Source organism: Alligator sinensis, unplaced genomic scaffold, assembly GCF_000455745.1.
Source record: "Alligator sinensis unplaced genomic scaffold, ASM45574v1 scaffold258_2, whole genome shotgun sequence".
NCBI lineage: Eukaryota > Metazoa > Chordata > Crocodylia > Alligatoridae > Alligator > Alligator sinensis.
In genome coordinates this window covers 1,119,627-1,135,139 of record NW_005842398.1, presented here as the reverse complement: position 1 = coordinate 1,135,139, position 15,513 = coordinate 1,119,627, and the positions used below count along the sequence as shown (strand labels likewise).

General features: G+C 37.6%; 2 protein-coding genes across 4 annotated transcripts in view; one reads left to right on the top strand and one right to left on the bottom strand.

Annotated features, from left to right (window-relative positions):
* The window catches only part of LOC102376558 (aldehyde oxidase-like), a 93,280-nt gene extending 78,438 nt beyond the window's left edge, over positions 1–14,842 (bottom strand). The window contains exon 1 of the mRNA XM_025211249.1: positions 12,075–14,842. The gene's annotated coding sequence lies outside the window, so the exon portion shown is untranslated. The remainder of the gene's footprint in view (positions 1–12,074) is intronic.
* On the top strand, positions 75–10,731 carry KCTD18 (potassium channel tetramerization domain containing 18). 3 transcript variants are annotated; one of them, XM_006029766.3, is made up of 6 exons: positions 75–680; positions 2,424–2,635; positions 3,796–3,989; positions 4,444–4,538; positions 4,976–5,078; positions 8,013–10,731. In XM_006029766.3, exons 1-6 carry the CDS (start codon positions 524–526, stop codon positions 8,557–8,559), a joined length of 1,308 nt encoding a protein of 435 aa, XP_006029828.1. In that variant the 5' UTR covers positions 75–523; the 3' UTR covers positions 8,560–10,731. The 3 variants fall into 3 exon arrangements, with proteins under 3 accessions (XP_006029828.1, XP_025067038.1, XP_025067037.1); XM_025211253.1 differs by having other exon boundaries at positions 78–599; XM_025211252.1 differs by having other exon boundaries at positions 78–680; positions 2,472–2,635.
* Positions 14,843–15,513: the final 671 nt, after the last annotated feature.

Sequence of the window (15,513 nt, the reverse complement as noted above, 5' to 3'; positions counted from 1 at the left end):
CATCCTGCTTCCTGCCCGAGCCCCGCGCCCGCCCGCCGGCCGCCTCCAGTCCCAGCAGCGGCCCTGGCCCCCAAATGGATGTTGAGAAGGGCAAGGCCAGGGCCGCCCCTTAACCGCCCCGCCGCTGCCACAGCAGCAGCCGGGAGCTTGAATCTCGGCACCCGCCCTGTGCTGCGCCCCTGCCTGAGGGGAGCACTCGCTGCTTGGGTGTTGGTTTGGGTTTGTTTGGTTTTTTTTAAGAGCAAATAAAGTATCCCATTTATTAACACGGGTGCCAAGATGCACCCATTCCTGTTGTGCGCAACCGCTTCAGTTTTTAATGCTGACGGATAAACATACTATATGGTCCCGATTAGCTATGTTACTACAATACAAAATTTGAGTAATCGGATCGAGTCTATTCACTTCAATCGTATAAAATGTGATTCTGTGTTTTCTGCCTTTGATTGCTTACTTGTGTCTACAAATGTTTTACAGATCGCCATAGAGTAGAGCCCTGTTCACATCGGCATTTGTGAGTGCAATGGAAGACGGCAACACTGAAGAGGCGCTGGATATTCTTCGACTTAATGTTGGAGGTCACGTGTTCGTGGCCCGGCGTGAGTCTTTATGCCGCTTTAAGGACTCAATGCTAGCATCTATGTTCAGTGGACGTTTTCCTCTAAAAATGGATGAATCTGGTAAATACATCCAAGCTGCAAGTATCTAAATTTTGCTTGCCTGACTTCATGCTGTTTAAATCAGGGGTGGGCAAAATGCGGCCCACGGGCCGGATGCAGCCGGCCAGGCCACTGTAGAAAATTAGTATTCACCTGCCCTGGGCTGCCTGTCAGTCGTCCCTCGATGGCTTGCCAAAACTCAGTAAGCGGCCGTCCGCCCAAAATAATTGTCTGCCACTAGTTTAAATTGTTGCAGGAGTATTTTTTTTATACTGCTTACCATAGCTAATGGGCAGACACAGATCATATCAACTTCCTGTTTTGAGGGGTACTTAAATAAACTGTAGTAATACAAAGAGAAGAACCTAGATGAAGTGCTGTCCAAGTCAGTTCTGCAGGATCAAAGACACTGGCAGAGGTCAGAATAGTAGTATAGGTCACAATTATAAAGCTAACTTTTGGGTTAAAAAAAAAAAAAAAAATCAAAATACCCTTATTTCAAAGCTTCTGAACACCAGCAGCTGCCATTCACCTAGTAGAATTTTCTGGTTCTTGACATCGCTACGAAATTAAACCACTAACTTTCAGTTACAGAGAAAAGATCAGAGAATTTTGTAAAAGATGAAAATATGCTCTGAATACTTAATTGCCAACTAAGATGACTATTTATTTGAGCTACTATGTCCAGATATGAACAGATGAATTAAAACTATTCACAGTAGATCAAATTTTGATTCAGTCATGACACTGTAACTTAAGAGTCCTTCAGCTGTGACTGAAAGGTGAGTTAGAAACTTTGTTGCTCGCTTCTTTTAAGGAACAGTGGATGTGTCTACATATGCACCAGACTGCGCAGTTGTTACTGCTACTACTAAATAACTACTCAGTAACTCGCGTTACGACGCAATCCTGATGCCACACGGGTTTTTCCCATGTTACTGTGCAGTAGCTTGTTGCTACTGCACAGTAGCATCAGTGTCATGGTTTGTGCCTGCCAACGTTACATCGCCATAGCAAGATACAGCAATGTAGCTTGTCACTACAGTGATGTAGTGTCCGTCTCATGTAGATGTGCCCAATGTCAACCTAAAATCTGCTTCTGTTTTGAAATGTTTAGTTACAAGTACTATTTCCCTAATGTGTTTCATGTAAAATTTCCTAACACAGCAAATGGCACCTTATATATAATCATTTTCTTTGTTAGCTGCCAGTTTTTTTTGCATTAATTCAGCAACAGATGGAAAAAAAAACCCAGATGAAGTAACTGTAGAAATTGAGAAGTTGTTAGGAAAATGTTAAGACAGATGCAGCATTAGAGATGAAACAGTTTTTACCTTCTCATGGAACTGATTAGATTTCAAGTAAAAATGGAGGGCATTTTTGTAGGATTATATTTGGTATAGTTTATGCCTCATCCCTCAATATGGTCTGCGCAGATCATTGGTTTCACTGGAACTTCAGACACCGTAGGAATCTACTCCAGGGGTCATTTTGTAGGATTCAGGGTTTGGCTTATTCATCTGCAAGTGACCAAGTACTCCAGAAAGCAAAGCAGAAGTTTTAAAAAACTGGGGAAAGTATATCTTTGGGGAACCGGCAGTGTTTGCAAACAATACAGTTATTTAAACAACTAGGAAATAAGCTTTGTATGCCTGTTAGATTATTAAGTAACTGATTATTCACTGGATAATTGCTAGAATGTAACAAAAAGTCTACCTTAACATGTTGCAACCAATAGTTTAACTATCTTATTTCTGTTTTCAGGGGCTTGTCTTATTGATCGAAATGGAAACCTGTTTAAATATCTTTTAGATTATCTTCATGGAGAAGTTCATATTCCTGAAGATGAACAAACATTAACTGCATTGCAGGAAGAAGCAGATTATTTTGGCATCCCTTATCCTTACAGTCTGTCTGACCATTTGGCCAATGAAATGGAGACATATTCTTTAAGGTCAAATATAGAACTTAAAAAGGTCTTGACATTTTCTTACTTAAAAACAAAATTTCTATAATTCATATCTTTCAGCTGGTACTGTAGCTTCATTATTTGGTACATGTAGGTTTTAACTTTGGAATAGTTAATATGTTATTAATCAAAAGAGTTTTCAAGGAGGAGATTCACATAGTTAAATAGTTATTGTAGTTCAGATTTTCAAAATTTTCCTTAATTCTAGACTGCCTCTACTCAGGGGCTTATAATTTAATTTTCAACATTTTTATGTAAAGTGATACTCTAAATTTGACCTTCAGTTGCACAACCAGGTCTGTTGTGAAAAGTGACTTAGAAAAATTGACCATTAATATAATACCACTGTCTTTTATCATCTGCAGTAAACGTAGTAGCAATTTGTCACATAGATTTAGATAAATATACTGCTAGTCAAAATCTTCACAAGCTACACCTGTGTACTCAGTAAGGTTGAAAGGCTCAAGTGAGGAAGAACTTGAACAAAGAGTTGAAAATTAGGGTGCGTCTCCTGGGTACTGGAAGGAGTCTAGCTGTAGTGGAATGGAGCTTATCAACTTTATGCCGATTTCTACAGTACTGCAGTTAACAGCATAAGCTAGCTCAAGATCGAGAAGCTGTGTAGCCTGCGTCGTAGACATGGCCTTAGTTTCACCAGTTAATGTTGCAGAAGGAGGATACAAGCAGTATTTTTTTAATTAAATCTGTATATGTGCAAGTCTAGCCACTGCACAGATAGAAGTTCCTGATCCACATCCTTGGTACCATTTGTTATTTTAGATACTTATATGATGTTTTCTGTTATTCATTACCTTTTAAAGGTAAACACCACACTCAGTCTTTTTGGTTTCTCTGTATATGAGGAGTTTTATATACCCCCTGAGCGTTCTTTCCATCCTTTTCTGAACTTCCTCAAATTCTGCAAGGGCTATTTGAGGAGTGACCAGCATGTCACATGCTATTTGAGGCTACATCATCTGATGAAGTAGACTGTCACCTACAAAAGCTTATGCCTCTCTGAACCAGTTAGTATCTAAGGTGCTACCCTGTCCTTTCTTCTGCCTTAGCAGAGGTCATTATTAAAAGGCAGAGAATGTAAGTATGAAAAACTCAGTTAATAACAGTTAAGTTGTTTTTTTAAGTCCTATGTTGTATATTTTTCTCTAGGCCTTGATAGACTTCTGTGATTCTTATGGTTTAGTCTGCATCAAGCCTACAGTTTGGGTTCTGCATTATCTCAACACCTCTGGAGCAAGCTGTGAGAGTAAGATTATTGGTGTGTATGCCACAAAAGCTGATGGAATGGATGCAATTGAGAAGGAGCTGGGAGGAAAAATTCATAGTAAAAACATTTATAGAAGGTAAGCTTGACTAAGACTGAAGAAAACATGAAAGAAGTGAGATTGTATGCATCTCAGGGCAAGGTTCACTTTTCTTATTGCATTATATTTACTACTGCAAATTAAGAAAGATTAAAAACTAAGCCTTAGGTATAACCATTAAAACCCACAAAAGTGGCCATAAAAAGATATTAGAAATCCTTATTTTTTCCTCACATTAATGATGCTCATTTTGGACACCTGCCATCTTTTATAGGGAGATAAATTAGAAAGATATTCTTTCGGTCCTTGTATGCAAATAAGAAGGAAGTCAAGGCACTACATTTTGATATCTACTTTACATAACATTTAGTAAGAAATCCTTAATCTTTTATGAGCAAGTAAAAAAAGTGAAATATATTATTTGGAGAACTTAGTACAACAGAATTCACATTTTTAAAAGGTATTAACTAGATTTACCACATAATATTTCTAGAGAAGCTGGAAATAATGTCCAATACATCTGGAGCTATTATTCAGTAGCTGAACTGAAAAAGATGATGGATGCTTTTGATGCCTGGGAAGGGAGAGGTAGAGTATTTAATTATATTTGTCTATTTTAGTAATTGTATTTTTCTTCCCAGAAACAAGACAAATGTTAAACATTCTGTTCTTAACCAAGTGACAAAGAATTATATCTTTGTTTATTTTAAATATTTGATTAAGTGGCATGAGTCAAGATAACAATTTTAGTCATCCTTTGAAAAAGAAAAGTGCCTAAAAGTGTTCCTTCAACTGGGAGAAATGAATGTCATGAAGTAGGGAGCTTCACACCACAAATGTGACAGCTTGCCAGCTAAAAAATGCGTGGTATCAAAGCAGAGATACCTGTCCTCTCTTGCTTTCATGCAGAGTTCCTGAATATTATAATAATTCTTATGTATGTAGCCTAGGCTTACATGTATGTATTATACACAACACATGACACGTCATTCTCTGGTTGTTAAATGTCATCTTTGGAACTGCAGGTGTCAGTTACTGGAGAATGCCCCAGGAACTGATAGAATGCTGGACTCTGGAGGAACGTGCTTTGAAAGGAGCTCTACATCGTATGTCTCCTGTTCGCAAAAGGTATGCTTCTTTGATTCCTACAGACTGCTTATGGTGTTCTGTGGACTACTGCTGCTTTTGTAAAAGAAAACTTAAGGTATAGCTTAAATAATATCTTGGAATAATTTTAAGTTTCTCCATTTCATCATCTCCATGTTCTGTTAAAAGCAGTTATAGAAATCAGAACAGAACTTCAAATGTGACCTCTTTGGAAATAGTTTACCTTCATTTTGGAATATTGCTTAAATTACCTTTTTTAAAAAAAAACAAAAAAACAGCCTGAGAATAAATACTTTTAAATGGTAGGGATCCGTTTCAAACTAAAGAGAGGAGGTATTGTTTTGGTTATTGACCCTGTTAGCTGTTGTTAATTAGATAAGTAACCAAAAGAATCTTATGACATACCAGGCACGTCTACACATTCAGTTAATCTGAAGCAATGAACTCTGGAGCTTATTGTTCCTGGCCATGTTGTTTGCACATGTGTCTGGGACTGCAACACATCAAGCCAGGTCATGGAGCACCTCAGGCTGGCAGGGGACCAGGGTGGGGGGAGAAGTCAGCCTGCCAACCCGGGCCTGCTTCCCCTGGCTCAGCGTGCTGTGGAGGGGCTGGCTGGGGCATGAAGGTGCTTCAGGATGGGGCTAGGCCCTGGTACTGAAGCACACTCGTGCACCAGCCAGCATCTACATATGCACTGCTGCAGACAATTTTTTTTACAAGTATTATCCTGCTGGGGAGTAAATTAATTTACTCCAGCCTAATAGGGGCACACATGTAGAAAGTTGATGTAGTGGTGTTTATTATGTACGCAGTACTGTTGTATTAGCAGCCTAGAAAGTGACTAGTTCCGGTCGTTTTCAAGGTTTTTTTTAACAGTCAATTTTGGGATGGAGGGAGGTAACAGCCCCAAAACTAGCTAGCTCTCAGTCATTTTCAAGGCTCTGGCTTTTGACAATTGCCTCTTCTTCAGGTTTCTAGCACCAGTTACTATCTAGTTTTAGTATAACTGCATCATAAAGAAGAAAGTGGGGCCAGAAGATGCTTAAGCAGTTTATACGTATAACTTGCATCTCCTCTTGTTGAAGTTTCTCTCCAATTTTTGATGATTTGCACATTTTTAATCATCTGCCTAGCTATCGTCATTTGCTGAAAGTTCCTACATAAAAATCATCGGAGCAGTAATGCTTACCCTTAGTGGCACAGAGAGCAGATCTAGACTTTGGATTACCAGGGAACCTCCATTTCTTCCTATGTGCTTGACTGCTCTCACTTTCTAATTGTATTTTCCTCCATTTCCCTTTATCTTTTTTTTTCCCCTCTCCCCTTGAGGCAGAAGTACTGTAGTTTGAAATTCATTAGAATGGTGAGGCTGAAATCTGTTTCAAGTATGTTTCTGATTTTACCTGTGAAGTGCTGAAGTACAAAAGTAAAATCCTGCTCAGTGGTTTTTTCCCTTTGGTGAACTGGAAAGGCATGTGGTAATGAGGGATTCAGACTTTTGGGCTAATGCCCTTAATCCAACCCAGTTTTCTGACAAGCATTGTGTAATTTTTTCTAATATATATTAGCTTATCATAGTTATTCCTGATATGATATTTCCTCTACTTAATTGCTGTTCTTCAACAGTAGATTGTGTCCCTTCATCCTGTTGTTTCTTCTGATCCCACATGTACAGAGATTGAATATACACTTCCATCTTGCTCAGAGAAACATCCTTAGTAACATTACCAGACACTAATTCAATAGCAGGCTTTCTAAATCAGTTTGAATAACATTGCCTTTTTCCCTTCGTTTATTGACTTACCCCAGTTTTATAAGAATAAGAGTTATGTGACGTCAGATACTGTTTCGTCATACAATATGAATTCCTGTAATGCTGAACAAATTTGCTTTATTCCAAATTATAAATAATCACAAAAACACATAAATCTAAATATGTTCTTGTATGACTTGTATAGCTCCAATTTTATTCGTGATACTGACTTTTTAGCTGGGTGTCTTTGGTTACCATGTAAACCTTTCTTGAAGTTCAGGCCCAGATTCTTTTTTGTCAGTACAAAAACTTGGAAATAGCTTGATTTATACACAATGTTTTAGGCTTTTACAATTTCAAATTATTTTCCTACTGTGAAAGGCAGCATTAGAGCCATAGTTTGCTTTTTAAGAATATTGACAAAATTATAAATTTAACTTCAGCCTCTGCTCTCTTTGCTCTAGTGGTTCCCGATAGGTTTTTATATAAATTTGCTAATTATCCCTCTTTAACAAAAATTCAGTCTTGCCCTTGTTTTGTCAGCCATCAATTGTTCTAATTCATCATCGGCTATTTAAGTGTGATGTGGATTTTTATCAGCATTGTTTATTTCCCTGAGGAATCTACTCAGATTTCTTTCCCAGAGGCTGAAAAAAAGCATTTGTGTAACCCTGTACAAATGCCAGTTACTTCTGCCAGTAAAACAGAGTTGTCATTTTCTGAGACCCTGCTTTCTTTCCTTCACTTAAGTAATCCTGAAAAAGTGTTCATTTGGCATCTTCACTTTTCTTATTTTACTTTTACATACTCTGCATTTTGCTATTTTTGTCTCATCCTTGAGACCTTACATATTATATATACCTTTAATATACTGGGGGTCTTGAACATAAAGCAATCTATCTAAATATTTTCAGTCTTGCTCTTTTTTTTTCGTCCTACTTCTTTCTCGTTAATTTTCATGTAGCTTCTTTTTTGTATTCCCTGCCTACTATTTGTGGTAGGCAAAAGTGAGTGCCGATATGATTGACAGGGACTCGGATAGGACTGCTAACATTCTTGATTAGCTTAAACAGGTAATTAAATGGACTTTGGAATAAATAAAATGAGATTTGTGGATTAACGTTGGAGATGACTTATATTTTACTTGTATAACTAAAATACTTAGTTTGCTTCTTAATCTAAAATCCTTTGTTTTATAGACGACTAATAGACTCTACAGAAGAAGATGACAATCTACCCTGTAAAGCAGGTCCTAAACGAATTAGATTTTCAGGTCCTTCAACAAGCACTCAGATCAAAGTCAAGAACTCTGCTTCATTAAAATTAGTGGCCTGTGATACTCCTTCACATTCTGTTCTTAAACCATGTGGCACTGATAGTGTGTTACAACCCAGAACAGCACTAGAAACTGCACCTGCAACATGCCGAATGTTTACAAATTCTCAGGCATCTTGTGGAACTCAGAGTATTGAAAATGGAGCAATGCAGCAAGCTGCTTCCAAGATGTCATTGTCTAAGAAGCCTATATCAAATCGAGTTGTAAAACTGAAGCGGACTCCACTATGCATTGTGTCACCATCTCAATCATCTTCCTCTGTTTTGAATAACACAAGTGAACAGGAGGTACAGGCAGTTGGAATTCCTGCAACTTCCATGTCGCTAAGTAACAAAGAATCAGTTAGATCCACAGAGCATCTAAAGCTCAAGAGTAAAATGGAGATTGACATAATAGATGATAACATTTAACTGCTAAATTCTTGGAGCATATTTCCTGGCATGACTTTCTAAGAGAGAAACTTCTGACCAAGCTATCAAGAAGCAAACATATGTCCTGGATTATAATTTACTAAAAGAGCTGGTAGGAAATTGAGAGAAAAATAGTATAAATTTTAGAGAGAAAAGGTTTGGAAAGCATGGTAAGTTGAGAGGAGTTTTCCTGGTCTAGTTCTTAATGTTTTTGGAGGGGACTATATTTTTTTAAACCAGTTTTGCAGTACATTGTCATGGTATCCTTTTTTAAAAATGTACAAACACAGATGAACCAGACGTGGATGTCCTACTTGAAAATACATCCCAAATTAAAAAACAGCATGAAGTTATAGATTTTAAAAACATATTTTCAACTTGGGAAAAAACAGACTATTGTCATTAGTAATACAGGATCCACATGCAGATTAAAACTTAATTTAAACTCTCCAGGGGTATAAAATATCAGGCCTTACAAAGGTATCAAAGCCACCAAGAGTAAATGCATAAATGATGGCTTTACAGTGTTTTCAGAAGTTAAAATGGGCTAAAAGGAGTCAGCCTTGCATGTAGAATTAGACATTATAAGGGGAACAAAGGCTTGTTTTGAAAGCAACAACCAAGAACTAGATGTATAAATTCCTTAGGGAGCATGATCCATGTACTGCAAACATCAACCCAAGCTAGCTGATTTTACATGCTATTTCTTTAGCATCTAGACAGTGCCTGGTGTCACACTACTGCAGTCTACTCTGTCCTACAATTGCAGAAAGTCTTAGGCCTGACAGCCCTCATTGCTTTGTTCTACCTTGTGTACCTTTGTAGATGACCGGCTGTAAATGAGCAAGGACAATCCAATCTCTACCTACACTGAGGCAGTGTAGTATAGAGCCCTGCTTAGTGAAAACAGGTAAACAAAGAAGTCATCCAAGGGGGAGGGATGAAGGACAGACGGCTGAATTGCTCTTGAACATTTAGATCAATATTGTGTAATGTTAACTTTTTTATGTTTCAAGAACTGAGCCTCTAAAAGAAAACAGGTATAAAATTTAGCAATACTTCTGTTCTCTTGGGATCATCTTATATTTTGAAAGCTAGCTTCCATCTTTAATTGCCCGTGCTAGACACTTATTGTTTAATGAAATTTTAGATTTAATAGAAAACATGATATAAAGATGCTAAAATTGCTCAACTTGCCCTTTCCTTGCACGTAAAATTTTCCATTGGTGCTAAAGGTCTGAACTATTCCTAGAATGGAGTTTGAATGAAAATCAGTTTTTAAAATAGATATTCTATTTTGTGCACTCTTTGCTTCATTCTCTAATTTAATTAATAACTGAGGAAATGTTATAGAAAGATAAAATGTCTTAAGAATGATTCCCATCTCATCATTTTGAGGTGCTTTAAAAGGCGTATAAAACCTAAATAAAGCTTGGCAATAGTTTGGATGAATTTTACACAGAAAATATTTAAGAAAAAATTTTGTGGGATTTTTTGTGCTGGCTTTAGTTCATTATTTTTGCTTTAGATCTTCCCTGGTAGCAAAGTAATTTTTTTCAAGTATTATTTATAATAGCCCTTAAAAGTAGTAGTTGCCTTGTTGTAACATTGTACAGACTTCCTGCAAAAAAACACAAAAAAAAAAAACAGCCCTAACTCAAGGATTTAGAGATTAAATTTTGAAAAAGCTCAACAGGTAGATGAAACAGTCAAGCAGACTGCAGGCGGTCAGAAAATAGAACAGTAAGATTTTTTTTAAAATGGATTAATTCTAATGCTCCATTGACTTCATTGGAAGTTGGATCAAGCTCATTGTTAATGAACGACGTGCTTTCTTGTAACCAAACAAATGCATATTTGCAGCCAACTTTGTAGAATGGAATAAGCGCGACATCTCATAATTGTTACACCAATGTGTGTATTGTTGGTATGTTTCATGGTTAAATAATTTTGAACATTAATTTTAGTTTAATATATTAATTAATTCTGACTGTAACAAAATAAAAATGGGCCTATTAAGGGGAAGAAGCAACAGCACCTAATGGCCACCCGTAAGCATTGCAGCCTGAAACCCACTGATTCAGGAAAGTCATCGTTTTGGCATAGGTCACATGGCATTTTGGAATGGAGAGACATTAAGCAGCATTGCCACAAATAAAAGAATTTTCTCTCGAGTTTTTGCCCACCTTTGGTTTCCCACCTTCCTTCATAAGTGCAGCAAATGACCTGGGGTCTTGGAAGTTTGCTGTAGTTTTTTTTTAATCACATGATTCTGTTTTGGCAAAGGGAATCCTATATGGTATGGTGTATCTGCTTCCACAAACCTTGCCACAGATACATTGTACATGCTGGATAACTTGAAAGATTGGGGGAAATTTTATATGAGCTACAGTTCTTCAGCTGGATTTGATCCAAGTATCCTCATAGTCTGTTTAGTAATCGGCTTACTTTTATAGTAATAAAATTTTCTCTCTTATTAAAAAGAAATTATTCAGTGAGAAAGTAACCCCAGTTTAACTATGTTATGCTGACTACTAATGTCAAATGTCCATGCAGTGATGTATGAAATATATATGCCTCGTTAGCTGATTAATTAAATTAAACAATACATTCATCATTCTAATTAATATTCTCTATTCACTCTCTCCTGTCCCAGATTTGTGTTTTCCAACAACCAAAAGCTTGTCATTGTAATAGTTAAGTATTCAGGAAAAATACCCTTACTAGCTTAATATCTAGAAAATCATTCACATGTGACTGAGCATGGGGCTGTGATGCAGGAAGCTGCTTATTGCCAAAGCATGTGATTGATAGTCAATGAAGTGCTTCAAAGTATGGAAAAGTCATCTGCACTGTATTTAATTGAAACAAATAGATATTATTTCATGTGATAGGCACATGTTCCCTTCAAATGTTTGAGAGAATTTTGGTAGTGTTTGTATTTTGCTAAGAACCATAGAAATGTTACACAATTAAATGAACTAATGTCAGTCACTAAGTGTTAAAATAGCTTGCAAAACTTTATAAAAACAGTGAAAGCAGCCTTTTTATAAGCAACCATGACACACTAATGGCCCTTAAAGGCAATTTCCCCATTTTTCTTAACCCAACATTATAACACATGTCCAATCTCGTTTCTTATGTCACCTCTGCTCTGTTAGTACAATCTATGATTAGCCATTTATCTGCTGTGCCCCTAAGTATCTCTGCTTTCTTTCATTTTGTCCCTTATTCATAAAATGCCAATTCTAATTAATCTGCAACTACCCTAGTGCCCTCTTCAAATTCTTAGCACCTACTATTTACCTCTTTTTGCATCACTGAAATGCCTTTTCCTTCCAGTCCTCCTTGAGAGCACAAAGGAATCTAAAAACTATTTCTGTTTAAGTATTTAACTTAGTGGCTGAATTCACCTCTGTTTGGAAGAAAGACTAATGTCTCTCAGCAAGTATAATAATCAAGTTGAGATTTAAGTGCTCCTCCCCTCATCCTCTTAAACAGTGCAAAGCTCTTACCTGAGAAAACAGGGGGAAAAAGAAAAGCTGTTCCTCCAAAAGCTTGAGAGAGAATGAACTAACCTCTTAGCTGTTTGGCTTCAGCTAACTTAAAGACTCACAAGTGCCGGAATCAGGCAGCAGGAAGTGAAGCATTCTGGGTATTCTGCTGTAGCAAAGCCTTGTAACAACACCCCAGCTGTAAATGCTGTAAAATGGCGAAGTGCTAGGAACTGAAGTTACAGAGATTTATGGAAATTTAGTCTCATATTTGTTTTATTTTTCTCTTGCTGATTCTGGTTGCTTATGCAGCTCCCCTCCTGCCACCCCTCCTTTGCCAAGTTATTTTGCAGATCTTCCCACTGCTTGCTCAGTGACTGACAATGCTGTGTGTCCATATATTTGCAGCAAGGATTCAGGTACTTTGACACTGGTTATTTTGCAAATATTAGATGCTTTTCAGCTCATTCCATGCTCTAATGCAGCATCCACTAATATTTTAAACTTTTTATTTAGCTTTTAATGAGCAAGATATTAAATGTTTTGAAATTTGCTATAAAGATCTATCCCCTTTATCATAACTTTAAGAGCATTTCTTGCCTATCTGTAGTGTTCAGTTTTCTAGCTTGCAAATGATGTAGCATAGGGATATCTTGGGTCTTTTTTATGTGACATCTTTGAATGGATTTAGTGATTTCTCACTGGCAGCCAGGATCGAACCTGGACCACTGTATCAGACACCACAAGCTGCTGAGGTAAGAGTTCTAGATCTGTAAGTTTGAAAATTGCAGCTGATGTAAACTCTGATGTGGCCCAGCCACTAGATGAAGACAGTCTTAGTAGGAATTGCTATTGCCATACTAGATCAGCTAGTCTAGTTGAATTAGAAGCTGCCTTATTCATTGTTAACTTTTTCAGGATAACTTTTTCAAAGCCACACAAATTTCAAAGTCATATTTTCATAGGTGCCCAATTCACTTAGGCTCCAGTTACTCATTGCAGAAGGGGCTGGCCAGGGGGCAAAAATATTGATCTTATGCCTGGGGACAGAGCACAGAGATTTACAGTATAGATGTTTGAAGGGTGCCTGCTTGAGGGATGACCTTCAGGTCAACGCTCAGTGTAGATGGAAGCTCAGCAATTCGAAACAATTGTGCATGGTTTACATTTTTTCAATTTGCAGCCTTCCAAATTCAACCTGGGCTCTGAAGGGCATGTGCGGGGGTCCTTCTGTTCTCATTTTACAATGACAAATAATAGATTGTTCTGCAAGCTAAATCACACCCTTCCCAACACCTGTGCATTCCCTTTGCCTTAAACAGGGTTGAACAGATGGTTGATCCTGTAATTTGAATGTAATAGAGTGCTATTGACAATAAGCATGAAGTAAAATCTAGTTAGTTAGTTGTCAGTACTAAAAGTAGTAAAAAGGAAAAAAAACATACTTTTGTCACAAAAGTCAGCAGATACAGCTCCTATGGCACACAGGGATAAGTGGAAGGTGAAGAGGTGCTTGCTTTTACCCATCCACCTAATTTTAAACCTGGTTTAAATATGTATAACCCATTCTAAATCGTAACTGATGTAATAACATTGAACAGATACCTGAGTGATCTTAAAGACCAGCTGGAGATTCCAGCTTCCCTTTTCTTATCAATGTGTTTGCAATCAAGAAAGGTGTCTGCATCGTCATGTGAAGATTGTCATATACAGATGTATTGTTTTTCAACTCTCAGTTCTGGATCAATCAAATACTGAGGCCGTGCTTTATTAAAAGTCTGTATTTACTAGAACTGAAATTAAATCATCTTGTCATGTAAGTTTGCCCCTTGTGTAGCATAGACTTGATTTCAAGAGAAGAATTCTTTTGGGGGAGATTTATTTATAAAATTCAAAGAATTTCATTAACAAAATTAAGGAGTTGTCTGAAGAGGGATATAATTCACTATGGGTAAGTTACTATTTTTTAGAAATTAAGGTTTTAGGAACCTATCTAAGCATTGTATAGTTTCCCTGCACTATACCCATGTGGAAATTACTAATACGTTCATGACAGTAAGGTCACAAGTCAAAGCAAAGGTCTTTAGGCAAATCTAGGAAAAGTTACCTTTCCAATACCAGCACATACTTGCTTCTAATGGGCCATCAGAAGTTCAGATCCAAATGTTCATACAGTCAGATTATTTATGAAATACCAATGCAGAAGTAGTGACTAGTTTTGAGTAGGACATTATTTACCCTGGTACTTCTGTTTTTCCTCACTACCTCTCAAGATGAAGACAAGCTAATGGCTTTTTACAGCCATACTAACTGCCAGTGTCCTCATGCAAAACATCTACTGATGTCACCTGAGAGAAAATGACCACTTTAAAGAAAATCAGAACATCTGCACTTTGAGTTTTTAAGAGACAAATTGACAAAATGGGACACTGTCAATATTGTGGAACTGAGCAAAGCCATCTAGTAAAAATTAGGCAGAGCCATCTATGCCAAAGCACAGAATAGCAAATAAGTTCCTGGTGTTACATTTGTAAACATGCTATGCTGCCTAATTCCCGCTGAAAATATGTGCCTAAACACCTTTACTAATTGTAGACCTTAGACCTTTGAGTTCATGTTGTGAGAGGGAGCTTGAGCTGGATACTTCACAAACGGCATCTCTGAAGTCACTGTTGTGACTTGTGAAGCAAGATGCTACTCAGTGGGTGCATAAACACATGACTAATTAGCTCTGCTGTAAAACCACCATCTACACATGCAGTTCTATTAGGACAGAGTAAACTAATTAACTCCACTGTACAGTAGTACTTCCAGACACAAGTACTATCTTATGGCAGAGCCATAGCCAGCCCTCCTGTAGCATGTTGAGCTGGGTCAGAGCAGACCCAGGCTGGCAGGTGACCCCTGAGGCTCCCTGCCAGCTGGGGCTGCTCTGCGCTGGCTCAACATGCCGCAGTCCCAGACATGTGTTCAAATGGTGTGCCTGGGACCAATCAACTCTGGTGCAAACTGCTAGAGTTTATTCAGCCACATTAATTGCACATGTAGACGTTCCCTGTGTGATGAAGGATGCTGGAATATAGCCCATCATAGGAAATAAAGGCTTAAACCACTGATGTCCATTGAAAAACTCAAGACTGATGCTAATGAGATTTGGATCAGTTCCCAAATACATCTAAAGGAACAGGCAGACAAACAAGTCATTATGAGGTAAACCAAATTTCATCAACAAAGATTAAAAGATTAAAGATTAACAAATGAAGGAGAATTGTACTTAGTGTGAGTTTTGCCAGAAGCTTTTCAGGATTGGGCCCAAAGTTTCTGTTGTTGTTACTGCAAAGATTAATATAAAACAATGAGAATCAGAGGTGGTTAGGTACTGTAAGGCAGCAGACACTAAATATTTTAAAGTAGCATTTAATTTGTCTGGAAGGAACACGGTTTCTGAAATACAGACTCT